The sequence below is a fragment of the Anopheles ziemanni genome, unplaced genomic scaffold, assembly GCF_943734765.1.
Source record: "Anopheles ziemanni unplaced genomic scaffold, idAnoZiCoDA_A2_x.2 scaffold_157_ctg1, whole genome shotgun sequence".
Classification (NCBI taxonomy): Eukaryota; Metazoa; Arthropoda; class Insecta; order Diptera; family Culicidae; genus Anopheles; species Anopheles ziemanni.
In genome coordinates this window covers 60,337-80,046 of record NW_026690051.1, presented here as the reverse complement: position 1 = coordinate 80,046, position 19,710 = coordinate 60,337, and the positions used below count along the sequence as shown (strand labels likewise).

At 47.8% G+C, this 19,710-nt stretch overlaps 1 protein-coding gene across 1 annotated transcript; it reads right to left on the bottom strand.

The window, feature by feature from the left end:
• Positions 1–4,645: 4,645 nt before the first annotated feature.
• Positions 4,646–12,436, bottom strand: LOC131292915 (uncharacterized). The gene is made up of 2 exons (XM_058321014.1): positions 11,457–12,436; positions 4,646–8,798 (listed from the first exon to the last, which is right to left on the bottom strand). The coding sequence occupies exons 1-2, from the start codon at positions 12,434–12,436 to the stop codon at positions 4,646–4,648; spliced, it is 5,133 nt and encodes a 1,710-aa protein (XP_058176997.1).
• Positions 12,437–19,710: the final 7,274 nt, after the last annotated feature.

The window sequence follows — 19,710 nt, the reverse complement described above, 5'->3', positions numbered from 1 at the left end:
CCTCTGTGCCTTGAACGATAACGGTTTCATCTTCACTTAAGCACAAGTTTTAATGTATTTTAGAAAAAACTTTTGTAAACAAAACCTCCACACGCACGAATGAACAAGTTGGAACTGCATTGACAGCTTGCTTTGATTTCCTTTGTAAAGGTAGGGTAATGTTAGCCAGTTTCATGAAAATGATATTTTTTCAAGACACTGACAGGGCCAAGGTATTTACATCGTTGCAAGGTAATCTAATTTTTAAATCAACATGTTTTGTTATCAAAACAGGTAATGAATGATTTTATTGAAACCTTTTTAGTGTTGAAAAAAACTTTTGCTCTATTTTAGTTCATTGATCATATGGTGATCCTTTTATCATCGAAAAATAATAGATACATCAGCTGTCCCAACCTTGGTTATTTGATGCAAATAACTATTTCAGGTACAGCCCAAGGTATATATGTAGTGTTTCAAGGTAAATTTATTATAACATAAATAATTTTCGCGATCAATGTGGTCTGAAAATGCCAGGATTTTTAGTGTTACAAACTATAAACTGAAGAAGCATGGTTTTCATGGGCACTTTATGATAAAATCAGTGTTTTGGTTATCCATTAGTGGGCCCAGGGTGTGTATAGAGTTGTAAGTTATTTTTGTAAAAGTATATTTTTTGTTTTCAAAAAGATAGGATGCGTTCCGTGAAAAAAATGTTTATGCGAACAACAATCAGCAGAAACACGATCGCAATCGGTTTTTCTTTCTACTTCATGTAAATATAATGGGCATCTGAAACTGATCTTGTGAAAACCCAAGGTGTACACAGCATATCAAATAGAGGTAATGGAATATGATCATGAGTTTTCAATAAATGGAATGCATGAGCTACAAAGATTGTTAGGTACGAAGAGAGACAGCATTGCAAGGTGACTTACACCCGTTTCCACTTAGGGTGGAAGCGCGCCCGCCTTCTGTGCAATGGCGCGCTATAATGGCCATATCACACTGGTCACCAATGGTGGCTTGGCGAAGGCACTGGACAGTCAAACTGGTGTATTGAGCAAGCTCATTGCACCAGCGGCCCCCTCGTTTGACAGTACAGTGGCTTTACGAATGCCACCAGTGATGACCAGTGTGATAAGGCCATAACGGTGGAAACGCGAGTATCAACGGTGGTACGCGGAGCATGATGACTGAATCTCGCTTGCCTACTGTTGAAACGCGGACGCGGTCTGTTGGAGGGACGCAAATTTTGACGGCCGCACAAGATCTGTGAAGTGAGAGGTCTGCTCATACCATGATATAGCAAAACCTGTCAAACTACCGCATAATCAACAAACTGACCTGCTTTAAATGATGATACTGTACGGAAGCAAAGCAGTATTTGTTACAACATTTAAAAATATCTTATTTTCCACCCGCTAGCTTTATTGAGAGCAATTCCAGACGCAATATTCAAAACATACGCGACCTCACACTTTTACAGATCTTGTGCAGAAATATACCGGCCGTCAGAATTGTACAAGGTCTATAAAAGTGAGAGGTCGCGTATGTTTTGAATACTGCGTCAGGAATTGCTCTCAATAAAGCTAGCGGGTGGAAAATTTGATGTTTTTGAATAGTGTAACAAATATTGCTTTGCATCCGTACAGTATCATCATTTAAAGAAGGTCAGTTTGTTGATTATGCGGTTGTTTGACAGGTTTTGCTATACCATGGTATGAGCAGACCTCTCACTTCACAGATCTTGTGCGGCCGTCAAAATTTGCGTCCCTCCAACAGACCGCGTCCGCGTTTCAACAGTAGGCAAGCGAGATTCAGTCATCATGCGCCGCGTACCACCGTTGATACTCGCGTTTCCATCGTTATAGCGCGCCATTGCACAGAAGGCGGGTGCGCTTCCACCCTAAGTGGAAACGGGTGTAACTTTTCGTCATAATTTTGACATCTTGATGCAACAGTTTTGACACTTTGAGGGGAGCTGGTGACAAGGTGTATATATTAGAAAATGAAGTCGTCCAGAGTAAAATGACATTTCATGAATTGACGTAACACTGCTGTTGGTATTGTTGTGAGTTTTGAGGGAGTATTGTAAAAGGTTTGAGCTTATGACATATCATTACTCAAATATGGCACACCTGCTAAAGCGAATTAAAGTCACCTTCTATATTTATTCACCTTGGGCTTGAGAGCTAAAAAATGTGAAATAGAGACATTACAGAGTAAGAAGGAGCAAGTGGGAGAGGAAGTCAGAGAGACTGGGCGAGCGGGAATGAGAAAGAAAGAGAGCGAGAGAGAGATAGAGGGAGAGAGAGAGAGGGAGAGAGAGAGAGAGAGAGAAAGAGAGAAAGAAAGAGAGAGAAAGAGAGAGAAAGAGAGAGAAAAGGGCTGGGAAGCGTGTGAGATAGTGAGAGAGAGTGAGCGGGGGGAGGCGTGCGAGAGAAAGAAAGAGAAGTTAGAGGAGGCAGCCTAAGAGGGGGGAGGGAACAACCGTGCGCATTAGAAATTTGGTAGCAACGTGGTCAATTAATTGGAACGCGCGTCTACATGCATCCGCAAAACGAACAAGGGAGACACATCCTTCCGAGAAACACAGAAGGTGGGAGATAGCAAGCGTCGCAGTGTTCCGGCCTTCGAGCTGATACTGCGCCATTGACGAATTATCACATATCCAGAAGGATCCTGCAAGATAGTATGGAGAGATACGGATGTACACCGGAAGTATCATCAATGTGTGCTCTTTACTTCGCTTAATTTTTGTCTCCCTTTTCGGAGAGGGTTTTATTCAACGACCGATACAATGTGGCAATCGCATCGCAATCATGTGGATTATCATGCGTAGCAGGAGTTAAAAACCCGGCACTTTCAAAAGTAGAGTTGCAATGTGTTGTAACTTGGCTTGGCAATGAAGAAACCTCCTGCTGAATTAACCGAAAGGTTTGGTAAACGTGAGTTCATGAGCCATCGGTGATATTTGTATTTAAATTATAACCGCCATTTGACACAAAAGACCTTCTACAGAAAGAACTAGAAAATGTAACGGGGACGACATGAAACCTTCCATGGGACGGAAGGGGATCCAGGAGTTACCGACGGGCCAGGTACCTGGCCTCCAAAAAACTAGTTTCTCCTACTTATTCTCCTTGCTACTTCGATTGCCTCTAGCAGCATATTTATCTCTTATCTGCTTGTGCTATTTGTCACGCCCTCTATCGATGATTCATTCAACCAGCATTTGCTAAAGTTGACATGTAGAGAGTGAAAGCAAGCCTGGTGCTTGCAGTTCACAGCGAAGACAAGACCTACCAAAGTGAAGACTCAATTCAATACCAAACGCACATCAAACGTTTAAGAATCAAAGACATAAACATTCACAGTAAATATCTCACTTCTCTTACTAATTCTTCTTTCTGTTTTCAATTCCCTCTAGCAACGTTTTGATGTTTCATCTCCCATTTCTATTTCATGTGCTCACTTTCGATAGTTCATTTAAAAAGTATTATAAAAGCTGACATGTAGGGAGCAAATCACTCCCGGTGCTTACGTTTTACAGTGGAAAAAAATCCTTGGATAGAAAAAACTCAACCGAAAAGTGAAGACGTACCACAACTGTAACAATCACAAATATAAACATTCAAAAAGAATATCTTATTTCTCCTACTTAATCTCCTTGCTACTTCGATTGCCTCTAGCAGCATATTTATCTCTTATCTGGTTTTGCTATTTGTTATGCCCTCTATCGATGATTCATTCAACCAGCATTTGCTAAAGTTGCAGTTCACAGCGAAGACAAGACCTACCAAAGTGAAGACTCAATTCAATACCAAACGCACATCAAACGTTTGAGAATCAAAGACATAAACATTCACAGTAAATATCTCACTTCTCTTACTAGTTCTTCTTTCTGTTTTCAATTCCCTCTAGCAACGTTTTGATGTTTCATCTCCCATTTCTATTTCATGTGCTCGCTTTCGATAGTTAATTTAAAAAGTATTATAAAAGCTGACATGTAGGGAGCAAATCACTCCTGGTGCTTACGTTTTACAATGAAAGCTAGTTCTAGGATAGAAAACACTCAACAGAAAAGTAAAGACGTACCAAAACTGTAACAATCACAAATATAAACATTCAAAAAGAACATTGTTCTCGCACGTAGCGATGGGCGAGTGTTTTGCACGTAGCGAAAGCGAATGTTTTGCACGAAGCTAAAGCGAATGTTTTGCACGAAGCTAGAGCGAATGTTTTGCACGAAGAATTCACACGTTGTAATTACTAGGTTAAAAAGGAACTTTTTTTGCACTTTTTAATTAGATTGGCACGTAGCAGCTTGTTACTCGTAGGTATACGTAAGAAAAGTGAGAGAGCCCGTCGATCCGTTGATCGACGGTTTTATAGGTGTCATCGCTCCCCTCCACTTCCCTATGCGTGGGAGAGTTGCCCGTAGCGAAAGCTCTCCCACGCGCTCTCTCCTGTGACGTACCAGCACGCGGTGATAAGCTGACATTCCAGCACGCGGTCTGGCACGTCACACGATCTTCCGGGTCATGGAGGGGATTTGCCATAATTGATATGCGCTTATCGCATGATCGCGCGGATGACGTGATTGATCATGCGCTTATCGCATGATCGCGCGGATGACATAATTGTTTCGATTATAACGCGATTATTTCTCACAACCATTCCTCCCCCCTTTGGGACGCAGGCGACCGTCCCAAATTCCGCACGTAGGTGGTGGGTCGTCCTCATGCTCAGGGGTCGTCGGCGGCACGTAGCCAGGAGTCGAGTCAGGAGGACACTGCGCTGCTGATCCCTCAAGTTGTTCGTTTGGCGCTGCGTCGGATACGGAAGAGTCAGGTGCGTCCGAATGCTCCTTGGATACTTCCGTTTCAGCGGCCTCAACTGGGAGGGGTGCCAACAGCCTCACGTTGCGCTTGTAGATGCCGCTGCTTGTTCGTATGTCAGCGACACGTACGATGCCGTCGGGTCCCACGTAGGTTTTGACGACCAGGCCCATGGGCCATCGTCCAACGGGTAGGTTGTCATCACCGACTAGCACGATCTGGCCCGTCTGCAAGTTTGTAGTGCGTTTCGTCCACTTCGCACTACAACGCAACTGAGCAAGGTACTCAGTTCGCCAACGGGACCAGAATTGCTGAGCGAGTTTCTGGACTCGCTTCCAGCGAGTTTTGACACCGACCGTGTCATCGCCTCCAAGCGGGGCAGGAGTGGTGAATGATGCTCGTCCGATGAGGAAGTGCGCAGGGGTAAGTGCCTCTACCGATTCCGGACTGGAGTGGATTGCGGTGAGCGGCCTGGAGTTGAGAATGGCCGAAATTTGGTAGAGTAACGTCTGTAGCTCTACCAAGTTCAGCTGGGCTCCCTTTGCGGCGGCCTTGAACAATCGTTTTGCCACCTTGATGTTGGCCTCCCAAAGCCCTCCGAAGTTTGGGCTCCTGGGAGGGATAAACGAGAAACGAATTCCGCTGTCCGCTGCCAAGCTCACCACTTCGTCCTGGAATTCCCGGTTGTTGTGAGTCTTGCGAAGCAGGGTCAATTCTCTGGCAGCTCCCACGAAGTTGCGGCCGTTGTCGGAGTAGATCGTGTCAGGTCTTCCACGTAGGGACACGAATCGTAATAGAGCTGAGATGAACGCCGATGTCGACTGATCTTCCACTACCTCCAAGTGCGTGGCCTTCGTAGTGAAACACACGAAGATACAAACGTAGACCGTTCTACGCTTGCCTGATCGAGCATTTGAAACGATTTCGAAGGGGCCACACAAGTCCACGCCGGTGTGGGTGAAGGCGGGAGACACGTTGACGCGAGCCGACGGCAGCTGTCCCATCTGCTGGGCGTATTGTCTTGGGCGCGCTCGGGCACAAATTACGCATCTCGAGGTTACCCCGACGACTGTTCTTCGCAGGTCTCGCATCCAGAATCTCGCACGGAATTCGGCCATGATCAGCTCAGTTCCCGCATGGAAATTGTGCTCGTGCAAATGGCGGATGATTACGCGGGAGAAGGGATGCGACTTTGGTACTAGGAAAGGAACCTTGGCTTCGTCAGCCAGATCCGAGTTTCCTAGTCGTCCCCGTACGCAGATGATCTTATCCTTTACTATTGGGTCGAGGTGCTGCATCGAACCCTTGGGCGTAACTGACCCGGAGTCTTGCATCTCCTTGACCTCATTGGGAAAGCACGTAGCTTGCATCACCCGTACTATCAGTTGGAGTCCGTACTCCAATTCGTCGAGCTGAAGGGGTCCTGATTTTTTCTCCACGGAGGATGAGGGTGCGCGTAAGTTAAAGATTGCTCTACCGAGCCACGCGAAATGTCGTCTTGTCATGATGAACGAGTTGTGGTGCTTGTACTGGGATAACAAGTCATCACAATCGTTCCCCACCATGGCCGTCAACAATAGAGGAGCGTCGACAGCTTCCTCCAACGCAGTCACGTAGTTTAGTTGAGGCATAACTGGCCTTTCATCATTGACTATGAAACTCGGTCCGTTCAGCCAAAAACTCGCAGTCTCGCTGTTTATAAGCTTGTTGGCAGGAAGTCCTCTGGACACGAGGTCTGCTGGGTTGAGTTTCGTCGGCACGTAGCTCCAATCCAGACGATTCGTGGCAGCGTGAATTTTCTCCACCCGGTTCTTAACGTAGACTCCCCACTTGGTGTTGTCGGAACGTATCCAAGCCAGTACCACCTGAGAGTCAGTCCACCAACGAGTTTGGCTTATCCGGGTGCCAAAGGCGTCCTTTATTTTGGCATAAAGGCGAGCTAGGAGCAGAGCTCCTTGCAGTTCGAGTCGCGGCAAAGTCACCTCTTCGATGGGTGCCAATCGCGACCTGGAGCACAGCAACCGAGATTGCGGGTTTCCTTCACCGTCCAGAAAGCGAAGGTAAATGGCGCATCCAAAGGCCTTCGTAGATGCGTCGCTGAAGCCGTACATGATCGCGCCCTGAGGTTCGCTGGGCAGCGCCATCCTTGGGATTGGGAGCTGTCTGAGAAGCGGCAGGTGGTTGGCGAATCCGTTCCAGCTTTCGATCATGCGAGGTGATGCGGCTTCATCCCATCCGAAGCCATCTCGCCAGAGGTCTTGTAGCAGAATCTTTCCGGTGACTATCACTGGTTGGAGGATCCCGATAGGATCATACAGCTTGCCAACTTTGGATGCTAAACGTCGTTTCTCCAATGAACCCAAAGGCTCGTAGAACTCATCCTGGACTACGAGCTGGAACGTATCCTCTGTAGGGCACCAAGCCAGGCCGAGCAACTTGATGGCCTGCTTCTCACCAATCTGTACAGTTGTATCGCGGTGTTCCACCGGGATTTTACTGGTGATCTCTGGTGAGTTAGATGCCCACTTTCGCAATGGCATCCCGCGTATGTTGAGTGCTCGCTCGACGCTGGTCATAAGCTCACGTAGCTGCTCGGGAGTCGATGCGCCCAACGAAAGGTTGTCCACGTAGAACGATGATTGGATGGCGTCAGCTGTCTGGGGATCGGAAGTCCGCACTTCTTCCCCGGCTTCGAACAACGCCCTGCAGGCCAAATAAGACGAAGCAGCCTCACCGTACGTAACAGTGAGGAGTCTGAATAGTTGCATCGTGTCCTTTGGCTTGTCGCGCCACAGAATGCACTGCATCCAAGTGTCGGGCTCGGATACCCACACTTGACGGTACATCTTCACGATGTCGGCAGTCGCCACCACGGTTTGAGTACGGAAATCTAGCCAGATTCGGAACAAGTCAGGCTGGATCACGGGTCCTACGGCTTGGAGGTCGTTCAGCGAGATTCCCGTCGTTGATTTCGCGCTGGCGTCGAACACAACGCGTAGTTTTGTGGTAGTCGAGTCTGGCTTGACCACGCAAGAGTGGGGAATCACGTAGCGTACTTTGGGGAGCTCCTCCGTTGATACTGGGCACATGTGGCCCAGCTCTTTGTACTCTCGCATGAACTTTCGATATTCTGCGTAGGTGGGCTCATGGCTGGCGAGACGTCTTTCTAGGGCTAGCAAGCGGCGTCTTGCTTGCCCCATTGAATCTCCCAGCTGGTTTAGCTCCCCCCGTAAGGGAATTTGTACGATGTATCGTCCATCGTCAGCGATGGTGGTATGCTCCTTAAAGTGCGTCTCTAGTTCGTGAGACTTCCAAACCGTGGAGTCGGCGGCATCATTTGGGAGTTCTTCGATTCTCCAGAATCGTTCGAGGATCTCCTTTAGGTCATCGACGCACGTAGCTAGACAACTTTGTTCGTATAGATCGGCTGAAGTCGTGTCACGTAGCATTCCTCCCACGAGCCATCCGAATTTAGAATTCTGGAGGGTCAAGCCATTTGGGAGGCGACGCAGCCCTGTCTTGAGTGCGTCGAAGCATATTCTGGCACCTAAGATAGCGTCGATTGTTCCAGGATGGTAGAATTCCGCATCTGCTAGAAACTTGGCCTCTGGCAGGTCCAATTCGTCTTGTCTGATGGCACGAGCCGGTTGATCACTGAGACCGGGAATCACGAAGAATCCGACATCCTCAGAGCAGCTGCCGTCAATCGACGTAATCTTCGCTCGTATTTGTTGGGTTACTGGGATTTTGCTCCCCACGCCACTCAGCGTCAATCGTGCAGGGTGCATCGCTAATCCAAGACGCTTAACCGCATTCTTGGTGATTGCCTCGATTTGGCTGCCGGAGTCGAGCACGCATCGGATCCGTTGCCACATTCCCATGTTGTCCTGGATGAGTATCGCGACCGTAGCGAGTAGCACGTAGTTGTCCAGTAGCGGGATGTCTTCCGTTGGTGAAATGTCAACCGAGGCACGTCTTGATTGGCAAGAATCGGCAGCAGGATCACTCGATGAATTGGCGCCCGAAGGGGGGTCATTACCATCCGGTGGGGTGGATTCATCAGGACGAGGCGCAGGACAAGCACGATGATGCCGGGAGCCGGAGCGAAGCACGGAGCGGGATCTCCTCGGGATGTTGGATGCAGCATGCGGCAGACAACGGCTTCTGGGTGTAGAATGAATCCGAAGAGGCACGGAGCAGGAACGCGGGGCGGCGCGAGCACCAGGCAGAAATAGGCAGGCACTGGGCGGCGCGGCAACACGAAGAGGCACGGAGCAGGAACTAGAAGCGGCGCGAGCACCAGGCGACAAGAGGCAGGCACTGGGCGGCGCGGCAACACGAAGAGGCACGGAGCAGGAACTAAAAGCGGCGCGAGCACCAGGCGACAAGAGGCAGGCACTGGGCGGCGCGGCAACACGAAGAGGCACGGAGCAGGAACTAGAAGCGGCGCGAGCACCAGGCGACAAGAGGCAGGCACTGGGCGGCGCGGCAACACGAAGAGGCACGGAGCAGGAACTAGAAGCGGCGCGAGCACCAGGCGACAAGAGGCAGGCACTGGGCGGCGCGGCAACACGAAGAGGCACGGAGCAGGAACGAGAAGCGGCGCGAGCACCAGGCGGCAAGAGGCAGGCACTGGGCGGCGCGGCAACACGAAGAGGCACGGAGCAGGAACGAGAAGCGGCGCGAGCACCAGGCGGCAAGAGGCAGGCACTGGGCGGCGCGGCAACACGAAGAGGCACGGAGCAGGAACTAGAAGCGGCGCGAGCACCAGGCGGCAAGAGGCAGGCACTGGGCGGCGCGGCAACACGAAGAGGCACGGAGCAGGAACCGGGCGGCACGGTGACATTTAAAGGAACAGAACGGGCACATACCTGTACGCAGCTTGCGTGACTCAGCAAAGCTTGGACACCGGGCGGCAGACTACAGTCCCTGGGCGTTTCGGCAGCACGAGGAAGCACGGAGCGAGAACGGCGGGGCACGAAACTGGAGTCACTCGGCACGGCGCGGGCACCAGGCGGCAAGCAGCAGGCACTGGGCGGCGCGGTGGCACGAGGAGGCACGGAGCGGGAACGTCGAGGCACGAAGCTGGAGTAACTCGGCACGGCGCGGGCACCAGGCGGCAGGCAGCAGGCACTGGGCGGCGCGGTAGCACGAGGAAGCACGGAGCGGGAACGGCGAGGTACGAAGCTGGATTCACTCGGCACGGCGCGGGCACCAGGCGGCAAGCAGCAGGCACTGGGCGGCGCGGTAGCACGAGGAAGCACGAAGCTGGAGCGGCGAGGCACGGAGCTGGAGCGGCGGGGCACGAAGCTGGATTCACTCGGCACGGCGCGGGCACCAGGCGGCAAGCAGCAGGCACTGGGCGGCGCGGTAGCACGAGGAAGCACGGAGCGGGAGCGGCGAGGCACGGAGCTGGAGCGGTGGGGCACGAAGCTGGATTCACTCGGCACGGCGCGGGCACCAGGCGGCAGGCAGCAGGCACTGGGCGGCGCGGTAGCACGAGGAGGCACGGAGCGGGAACGTCGAGGCACGAAGCTGGAGTAACTCGGCACGGCGCGGGCACCAGGCGGCAAGCAGCAGGCACTGGGCGGCGCGGTAACACGAAGAAGCACGAAGCGGGAGCGGCGAGGCACGAAGCTGGAGCGGCGGGGCACGAAGCTGGATTCACTCGGCACGGCGCGGGCACCAGGCGGCAAGCAGCAGGCACTGGGCGGCGCGGTAGCACGAGGAGGCACGGAGCGGGAGCGGCGAGGCACGAAGCTGGAGCGGCGGGGCACGAAGCTGGATTCACTCGGCACGGCGCGGGCACCAGGCGGCAAGCAGCAGGCACTGGGCGGCGCGGTAGCACGAGGAAGCACGGAGCGGGAGCGGCGAGGCACGGAGCTGGAGCGGCGGGGCACGAAGCTGGATTCACTCGGCATGGCGCGGGCACCAGGCGGCAAGCAGCAGGCACTGGGCGGCGCGGTAGCACGAGGAAGCACGGAGCGGGAGCGGCGAGGCACGGAGCTGGAGCGGCGGGGCACGAAGCTGGATTCACTCGGCACGGCGCGGGCACCAGGCGGCAAGCAGCAGGCACTGGGCGGCGCGGTAGCACGAGGAAGCACGGAGCACACACGGGGCACGAAGCACGGGGGGCGAGGCACGGAGCACACGCGAGGACGCACGGAGCACACGCGGGGCACGAAGCACGGGGGGCGAGGCACGGAGCACACGCGAGGACGCACGGAGCAGGAACGGCGGGACACGGCACTGGGGTTCGGATGCACAGAGCGGGCGCGGAGTGAGGGCACGGAGTGGGCAAGTCACTCCGGCGTCGGGTCGGAGTGCACGTGGAGCATTGTGTGGTGCTTCTTGCCACACACCTGGCACCTCCGCTCACTCGGGCATGCATTGGCCGGATGGTCCTTCGAGAAGCAGTTCATGCACTTGCGGCGGTCCATAATGTAATTAATGCACTGAATTACGGACCGCGCGCGCAGCTCCGGGCACACCGTCGTCACGTGGCCCGTCCTGTCACACGCGTAACACCGTCGCGTCCCAGCCCCCTGACCCCCCGTTCTTACCTTCGTACTGGTGCTGGCGGGAACGATGGCGGCAGCGGCTGGCTGGGTCGCCGGCGCCCTCCGCGCAGGCCTGGAGGCGATGGCAGCAGGCTTCGGGGTGACGGTTGCAGCTAGCACCGTCCGTGCTGCTCGCTGGTTCGCTCCACGCGCTCGATCCGCATCTTCCTTCCGCTTGGGCTGATAATAAATTTTATTAGCCAGCCCATCCAGCTCGCGACGCAGCTCAACCCACGTAGGGATGAGCTGCTGGTCCGCACGCCGTGTCACGCTCGCAATGGTTTCAGCGTCTAGCTTGTCCATTACGAGCGCGACAATCAGCCCGTCTTCCACCACGGAGGTGGAATCGCCAGCCTCGGCGATCTGGCGGGCTGAGGCCACGGCCGTCTCCACTACGTCGATGACGCGCATCAACGCGTTCGCCGACGGAGAGCTCATCCTGGGCAGTTCGAGGATTTTGCGGATGTGGCCCATAAATGCCACCCGCTTCTTATAAAATCTCTCCTCCAGCTTGGCCCAAGCTTGGGCGAACGGCATTCCGGCGTTTTCGAATGCCTCACAACTGTGCCTCGCGATGTCGCACCGCTCGAGGCATTTTATCAAAAAGGCGAATTTATCGGAGTCCTCCGTAAGTCCGGCCACGCGCTTCTCGAATCGACTCGAGAACGCGGGCCATTCGGAGGGCGAGCCCTCGAACTTGGGCAGTTCTATGCGAGGCAGGTGGTCTGCTCGCGATGGCTGCCCCGCCATCGTGGTGTCCAAAATAGACGGTTTGGAGGCGGCTCCCTCACGGCGCTTGGTTGCAGCCGCCATGGCTGCCGCATAAGCCTCCGTGAAGGGGCCCCTGCGCGGATGGGGGCCGGTGACACTTTCGACGCGCATCAGCGCGGCGTTCCCGTCCCGCCACAGGGACGCCAAGATGTCCACCTTCACGGCGGCCACCTCCGGTTTCATCTTCGCATCGAGGCTTGCGGCCACCTCCTTTACGCTGCCCTCTAGGGCGGTAAGTAACCGCAAGGCCTCGGCCACGATGTTTTCGTTCTCGTTATTCATACTTAAGTCGTGACAGAATTTTGCACTTAGCACTTTTCACGTTATCACGTCGGGGTCACCAAAATGTTCTCGCACGTAGCGATGGGCGAGTGTTTTGCACGTAGCGAAAGCGAATGTTTTGCACGAAGCTAAAGCGAATGTTTTGCACGAAGCTAGAGCGAATGTTTTGCACGAAGAATTCACACGTTGTAATTACTAGGTTAAAAAGGAACTTTATTTGCACTTTTTAATTAGATTGGCACGTAGCAGCTTGTTACTCGTAGGTATACGTAAGAAAAGTGAGAGAGCCCGTCGATCCGTTGATCGACGGTTTTATAGGTGTCATCGCTCCCCTCCACTTCCCTATGCGTGGGAGAGTTGCCCGTAGCGAAAGCTCTCCCACGCGCTCTCTCCTGTGACGTACCAGCACGCGGTGATAAGCTGACATTCCAGCACGCGGTCTGGCACGTCACACGATCTTACGGGTCATGGAGGGGATTTGCCATAATTGATATGCGCTTATCGCATGATCGCGCGGATGACGTGATTGATCATGCGCTTATCGCATGATCGCGCGGATGACATAATTGTTTCGATTATAACGCGATTATTTCTCACAACCAAACATCTTATACCTCCAACTCATTCTCCTTGCTACTTCGATTGCCTCTAGCAGCATATTTATCTCTTATCTGCTTGTGCTATTTGTCACGCCCTCTATCGATGATTCATTCAACCAGCATTTGCTAAAGTTGCAGTTCACAGCGAAGACAAGACCTACCAAAGTGAAGACTCAATTCAATATCAAACGCACATCAAACGTTTAAGAATCAAAGACATAAACATTCACAGTAAATATCTCTCTTCTCTTACTAATTCTTCTTTCTGTTTTCAATTCCCTCTAGCAACGTTTTGATGTTTCATCTCCCATTTCTATTTCATGTGCTCACTTTCGATAGTTCATTTAAAAAGTATTATAAAAGCTGACATGTAGGGAGCAAATCACTCCCAGTTCTTACGTTTTACAATGAAAGCTAGTTCTAGGATAAAAAAAACTCAACAGAAAAGTAAAGACGTACCAAAACTGTAACAATCTCAAATATAAACATTCAAAAAGAATATCTTATTTCTCCTACTTATTCTCCTTGCTACATCGATTGCCTCTAGCAGCATATTTATCTCTTATCTGCTTGTGCTATTTGTCACGCCCTCTATCGATGATTCATTCAACCAGCATTTGCTAAAGTTGACATGTAGAGAGTGAAAGCAAGCCTGGTGCTTGCAGTTCACAGCGAAGACTAGACCTACCAGAGTGAAGACTCAATTCAACATCAAACGCACATCAAACGTTTAAGAATCAAAGACATAAACATTCACAGTAAATATCTTACTTCTCTTACTAATTCTTCTTTCTGTTTTCAATTCCCTCTAGCAACGTTTTGATGTTTCATCTCCTTTTTCTATTTCATGTGCTCACTTTCGATAATAATCCTATATAATAATTTTCCTTCCGAGGGTCGACCATGGCCCAACAAACACGCGCGCGAAAAGTAACCCTTATTCGATCGATGGCTGATTCAATGTCGCTACCAATTCAAAATCAGAAAAATGGGACTGTTAAGCAAAACCGACCCTTCTGAACGTTGTTGTTGGAATTTTGTGCTGTTAGTGTGTGTAAGAGTGAGAGAAAGAAATAGGGAGAGGTAGAACGAGAAAATGAGAGCGAGAGAGAGAGACATACAGTTAAGATAGAAGCTGACATAGTGGGAAGAAGAGAGATAAAAGAGGAGAGGAGAGAGGGAGGGAGAGCGAGAATGCGAGCGGCATAGGACGGTATGTCCGAGCTGTGCGAGCAGGTAGCTTTACCTTCCGCGAAACGAACTACGCAAGAGATGAGGGATAGTTCTTCCGCGATACACAGAAAGTGAGGGATAGCAAGCGGCAGAGTGTGCCGGATGTCGAGCCGATACTGCGCCTTTCGTGAATCGTCACACACATGGAAGGGTTCTGCAACACGAACGAAAGAAAGAAGAAACCGGAAACGAGGGGAATAATGAGCCGCAGAATTTGCAGCGAATGGGCACGTATGGTATGGAGAGAGAAGGATGTGCACCGGCAACACTGGCTTTTCGGTAAGCTCAGGCTGCGAGTAAGTGCTTTTGACTTCTTTGAATTGTTTTGTTCCTGTTTGAGTTGATTTGTGCTATTGGCCGAAACAATGCCCAATTTAAATCTCAATAATGTGGATTATCATGCGTAGCAGGAGTTACGAGACGTAAACAAATTGTATAATATTCGCGCGAATGTCAGTTTTGCTGTCATTTTTTTTTGTTTCGTATCGACGCTCCTATTCGTGAGCCGATCCAAATGAAAGCGCATTCAGTGTTGATTTGAATGTTTAACTGTAACAAATTACAGAGAGGTAATGTGTTCACCGAAATCTTTTGAACAAACATTAAACATCATCACAAACAACTATTTTCCATCGGCTTGCAAGCAATACCAGTTGCGCAAATTTTTGCAAATCTATTTGTCACTCGACGACCGAAAACACATTTGCGCAGATTTTGACAGTTTATTGACTAACTGACATTTTACCGTTTGCAAAGGTTGCAGTACCCGGTTGCATGTGCTGTGTGGCACAGAAACTGGTAAAATATGCTGTAATTCGGTTCAAGTCCCTGCCTTCGAAAAACCTTCTACTAACCGAGCTGTTCGATAGACGCGTTTGGTTTTTTGGTTACATTTTGCGATATAACAGTGCTTTCGCATACATATCGATGGGGGCTTCAATTAAAGGGAGACATCTTGCGCGTGAAGATCGGGCTCTGGTCGAACAGAGAGAGGGTCAGATTATTTCGTAATTTTTATCCCACAATTCGTATTTGTATTTGAACCCACTTATCGCTCGGCAATTGTCAACACAATATACCTTCTGCGGAAAGACCTAGAAACTGTAACGGGGACGGCATGGAACCTACAATGAGGCGATAGGGGAGCCAGGGACTGCTGACGGGCCAGGTACCTGGCCTAAAAATCCTAGTTTAAAAAATATTATAAAAGCTGACATGTAGGAAGCAAAACGCTCCTGGTGCTTACGTTTTACAGTGAAAACAAGTATTAGCTTAGAAAAAACTCAACAAAAAAGTACAGACGAACCACAACTGTAACAATCACAAATATAAACATTCAAAAAGAATATCTTATATCTCCAACTCATTCTCCTTGCTACTTCGATTGCCTCTAGCAGCATATTTATCTCTTATCTGGTTTTGCTATTTGTCATGCCCTCTATCGATGATTCATTCAACCAGCATTTGCTAAAGTTGCAGTTCACAGCGAAGACAAGACCTTCCAAAGTGAAGACTCAATTCAATACCAAACGCACATCAAACATTTGAGAATCAAAGACATAAACATTCACAGTAAATATCTCACTTCTCTTACTAATTCTTCTCTCTGTTTTCAATTCCCCCTAGCAACGTTTTGATGTTTCATCTCCCATTTCTATTTCATATACTCGCTTTGGATAGTTCATTTAAAAAGTATTATAAAAGCTGACATGTAGGGAGCAAATCACTCCCGTTGCTTACGTTTTACAGTGAAAACAAATCCTTGGATAGAAAAAACTCAACAGAAAAGTAAAGACGTACCAAAACTGTAACAATCACAAATATAAACATTCAAAAAGAATATCTTATATCTCAAACTCATTCTCCTTGCAACCTCGATTGCCTCTAGCAGCAAATTTCTCTCTGCTCTGCTATTGCTATTTGTCATGCCCTCTATCGATGATTCATTCAACCAGCATTTGCTTAAGTTGACATGTAGAGAGTCAAAGCAAGCCTGGTGCTTGCAGCTCACAGCGAAGACAAGACCTACCAAAGTGAAGACTCAATTCAATACCAAACGCACATCAAACGTTTAAGAATCAAAGACATAAACATTCTCAGTAAATATCTTACTTCTCTTACTAATTCTTCTTTCTGTTTTCAATTCCCTCTAGCAACGTTTTGATGTTTCATCTCCCATTTCTATTTTATGTGCTCACTTTCGATAGTTCATTTAAAAAGTATTATAAAAGCTGACATGTAGGGAGCAAATCACTCCCGTTGCTTACGTTTTACAGTGAAAACAAATCCTTGGATAGAAAAAACTCAACAGAAAAGTAAAGACGTACCAAAACTGTAACAATCACAAATATAAACATTCAAAAAGAATATCTTATATCTCCAACTCATTCTCCTTGCATCCTCGATTGCCTCTAGCAGCATATTTATCTCTTATCTGGTTTTGCTATTTGTCATGCCCTCTATCGATGATTCATTCAACCAGCATTTGCTAAAGTTGACATGTAGAGAGTGAAAGCAAGCCTGGTGCTTGCAGTTCACAGCGAAGACTAGACCTACCAAAGTGAAGACTCAATTCAATACCACACGCACATCATACGTTTAAGAATCAAAGACATAAACATTCTCAGTAAATATCTTACTTCTCTTACTAATTCTTCTTTCTGTTTTCAATTCCCTCTAGCAACGTTTTGATGTTTCATCTCCCATTTCTATTTTATGTGCTCACTTTCGATAGTTCATTTAAAAAGTATTATAAAAGCTGGCATGTAGGGAGCAAATCACTCCCGGTGCTTACGTTTTACAGTGGAAACAAATCCTTGGATAGAAAAAACTCAACAGAAAAGTAAAGACGTACCAAAACTGTAACAATCACAAATATAAACATTCAAAAAGAATATCTTATATCTCCAACTCATTCTCCTTGCAACCTCGATTGCCTCTAGCAGCAAATTTCTCTCTGCTCTGCTATTGCTATTTGTCATGCCCTCTATCGATGATTCATTCAACCAGCATTTGCTAAAGTTGACATGTAGAGAGTGAAAGCAAGCCTGGTGCTTGCAGTTCACAGCGAAGACAAGACCTACCAAAGTGAAGACTCAATTCAATAGCAAACGCACATCATACGTTTGAGAATCAAAGACATAAACATTCACAGTAAATATCTTTCTTCTCTTACTCATTCTTCTTTCTGTTTTCAATTCCCTCTAGCAACGTTTTGATGTTTCATCTCCCATTTCTATTTCATGTGCTTACTTTCGATAGTTCATTTAAAAAGTATTATAAAAGCTGACATGTAGGGAGCAAATCACTCCCAGTTCTTACGTTTTACAATGAAAGCTAGTTCTAGGATAAAAAAAACTCAACAGAAAATTAAAGACGTACCAAAACTGTAACAATCACAAATATAAACATTCAAAAAGAACATCTTATACCTTCAACTCATTCTCCTTGCTACTTCGATTGCCTCTTGCAGCATATTTATCTCTTATCTGCTTGTGCTATTTGTCACGCCCTCTATCGATGATTCATTCAACCAGCATTTGCTAAAGTTGACATGTAGAGAGTGAAAGCAAGCCTGGTGCTTGCAGTTCACAGCGAAGACAAGACCTACCAAAGTGAAGACTCAATTCAACACCAAACGCACATCAAACGTTTGAGAATCAAAGACATAAACATTCACAGTAAATATCTCACTTCTCTTACTAATTCTTCTTTCTGTTTTCAATTCCCTCTAGCAACGTTTTGATGTTTCATCTCCTTTTTCTATTTCATATACTCGCTTTCGATAGTTAATTTAAAAAGTATTATAAAAGCTGACATGTAGGAAGCAAATCACTCCTGGTGCTTACGTTTTACAATGAAAGCTAGTTCTAGGATAGAAAAAGGTCAACAGAAAAGTAAAGACGTACCAAAACTGTAACAATCACAAATATAAACATTCAAAAAGAACATCTTATACCTTCAACTCATTCTCCTTGCTACTTCGATTGCCTCTAGCAGCATATTTATCTCTTATCTGCTTGTGCTATTTGTCACGCCCTCTATCGATGATTCATTCAACCAGCATTTGCTAAGGTTGCAGTTCGCAGCGAAGACAAGACCTACCAAAGTGAAGACTCAATTCAATATCAAACGCACATCAAACGTTTAAGAATCAAAGACATAAACATTCACAGTAAATATCTTACTTCTCTTACTAATTCTTCTTTCTGTTTTCAATTCCCTCTAGCAACGTTTTGATGTTTCATCTCCCATTTCTATTTCATGTGCTCACTTTCGATAGTTCATTCAAAAAGTATTATAAAAGCTGACATGTAGGGAGCAAATCACTTCCGGTGCTTACGTTTTACAGTGGAAACAAATCCTTGGATAGAAAAAACTCAACAGAAAAGTAAAGACGTACCAAAACTGTAACAATCACAAATATAAACATTCAAAAAGAATATCTTATATCTCCAACTCATTCTCCTTGCTACTTCGATTGCCTCTAGCAGCAAATTTATCTCTTATCTGCTTGTGCTATTTGTCATGCCCTCTATCGATGATTCATTCAACCAGCATTTGCTAAAGTTGCAGTTCACAGCGAAGACAAGACCTACCAAAGTGAAGACTCAATTCAATACCAAACGCACATCAAACGTTTAAGAATCAAAGACATAAACATTCTCAGTAAATATCTTACTTCTCTTACTAATTCTTCTTTCTGTTTTCAATTCCCTCTAGCAACGTTTTGATGTTTCATCTCCCATTTCTATTTCATGTGCTCACTTTCGATAATCATTTAAAAAATATTATAAAAGCTGACACGTAGTAAGCAAAACGCTCCTGGTGCTTACGTTTTACAGTGAAAACAAGTCCAAGCTTAGAAAAAACTCAACAAAAAAGTAAAGACGTACCAAAACTGTAACAATCACAAATATAAACATTCAAAAAGAACATCTTATACCTTCAACTCATTCTCCTTGCTACTTCGATTGCCTCTAGTAGCATATTTATCTCTTATCTGCTTGTGCTATTTGTCACGCCCTCTATCGATGATTCATTCAACCAGCATTTGCTAAAGTTGACATGTAGAGAGTGAAAGCAAGCCTGGTGCTTGCAGTTCACAGCGAAGACAAGACCTACCAAAGTGAAGACTCAATTCAACACCAAACGCACATCAAACGTTTGAGAATCAAAGACATAAACATTCACAGTAAATATCTCACTTCTCTTACTAATTCTTCTTTCTGTTTTCAATTCCCTCTAGCAACGTTTTGATGTTTCATCTCCTTTTTCTATTTCATATACTCGCTTTCGATAGTTAATTTAAAAAGTACAGTCGGACGTCGATTATCCGGGGCCGGATTAACCGGGGTGCGGATTATCCGGGTGTCTTGCAACTGACAACTGCACAACCGGGTTGAAATATTTCCATGAATTTCAGGTTTGTTCACAAAATGT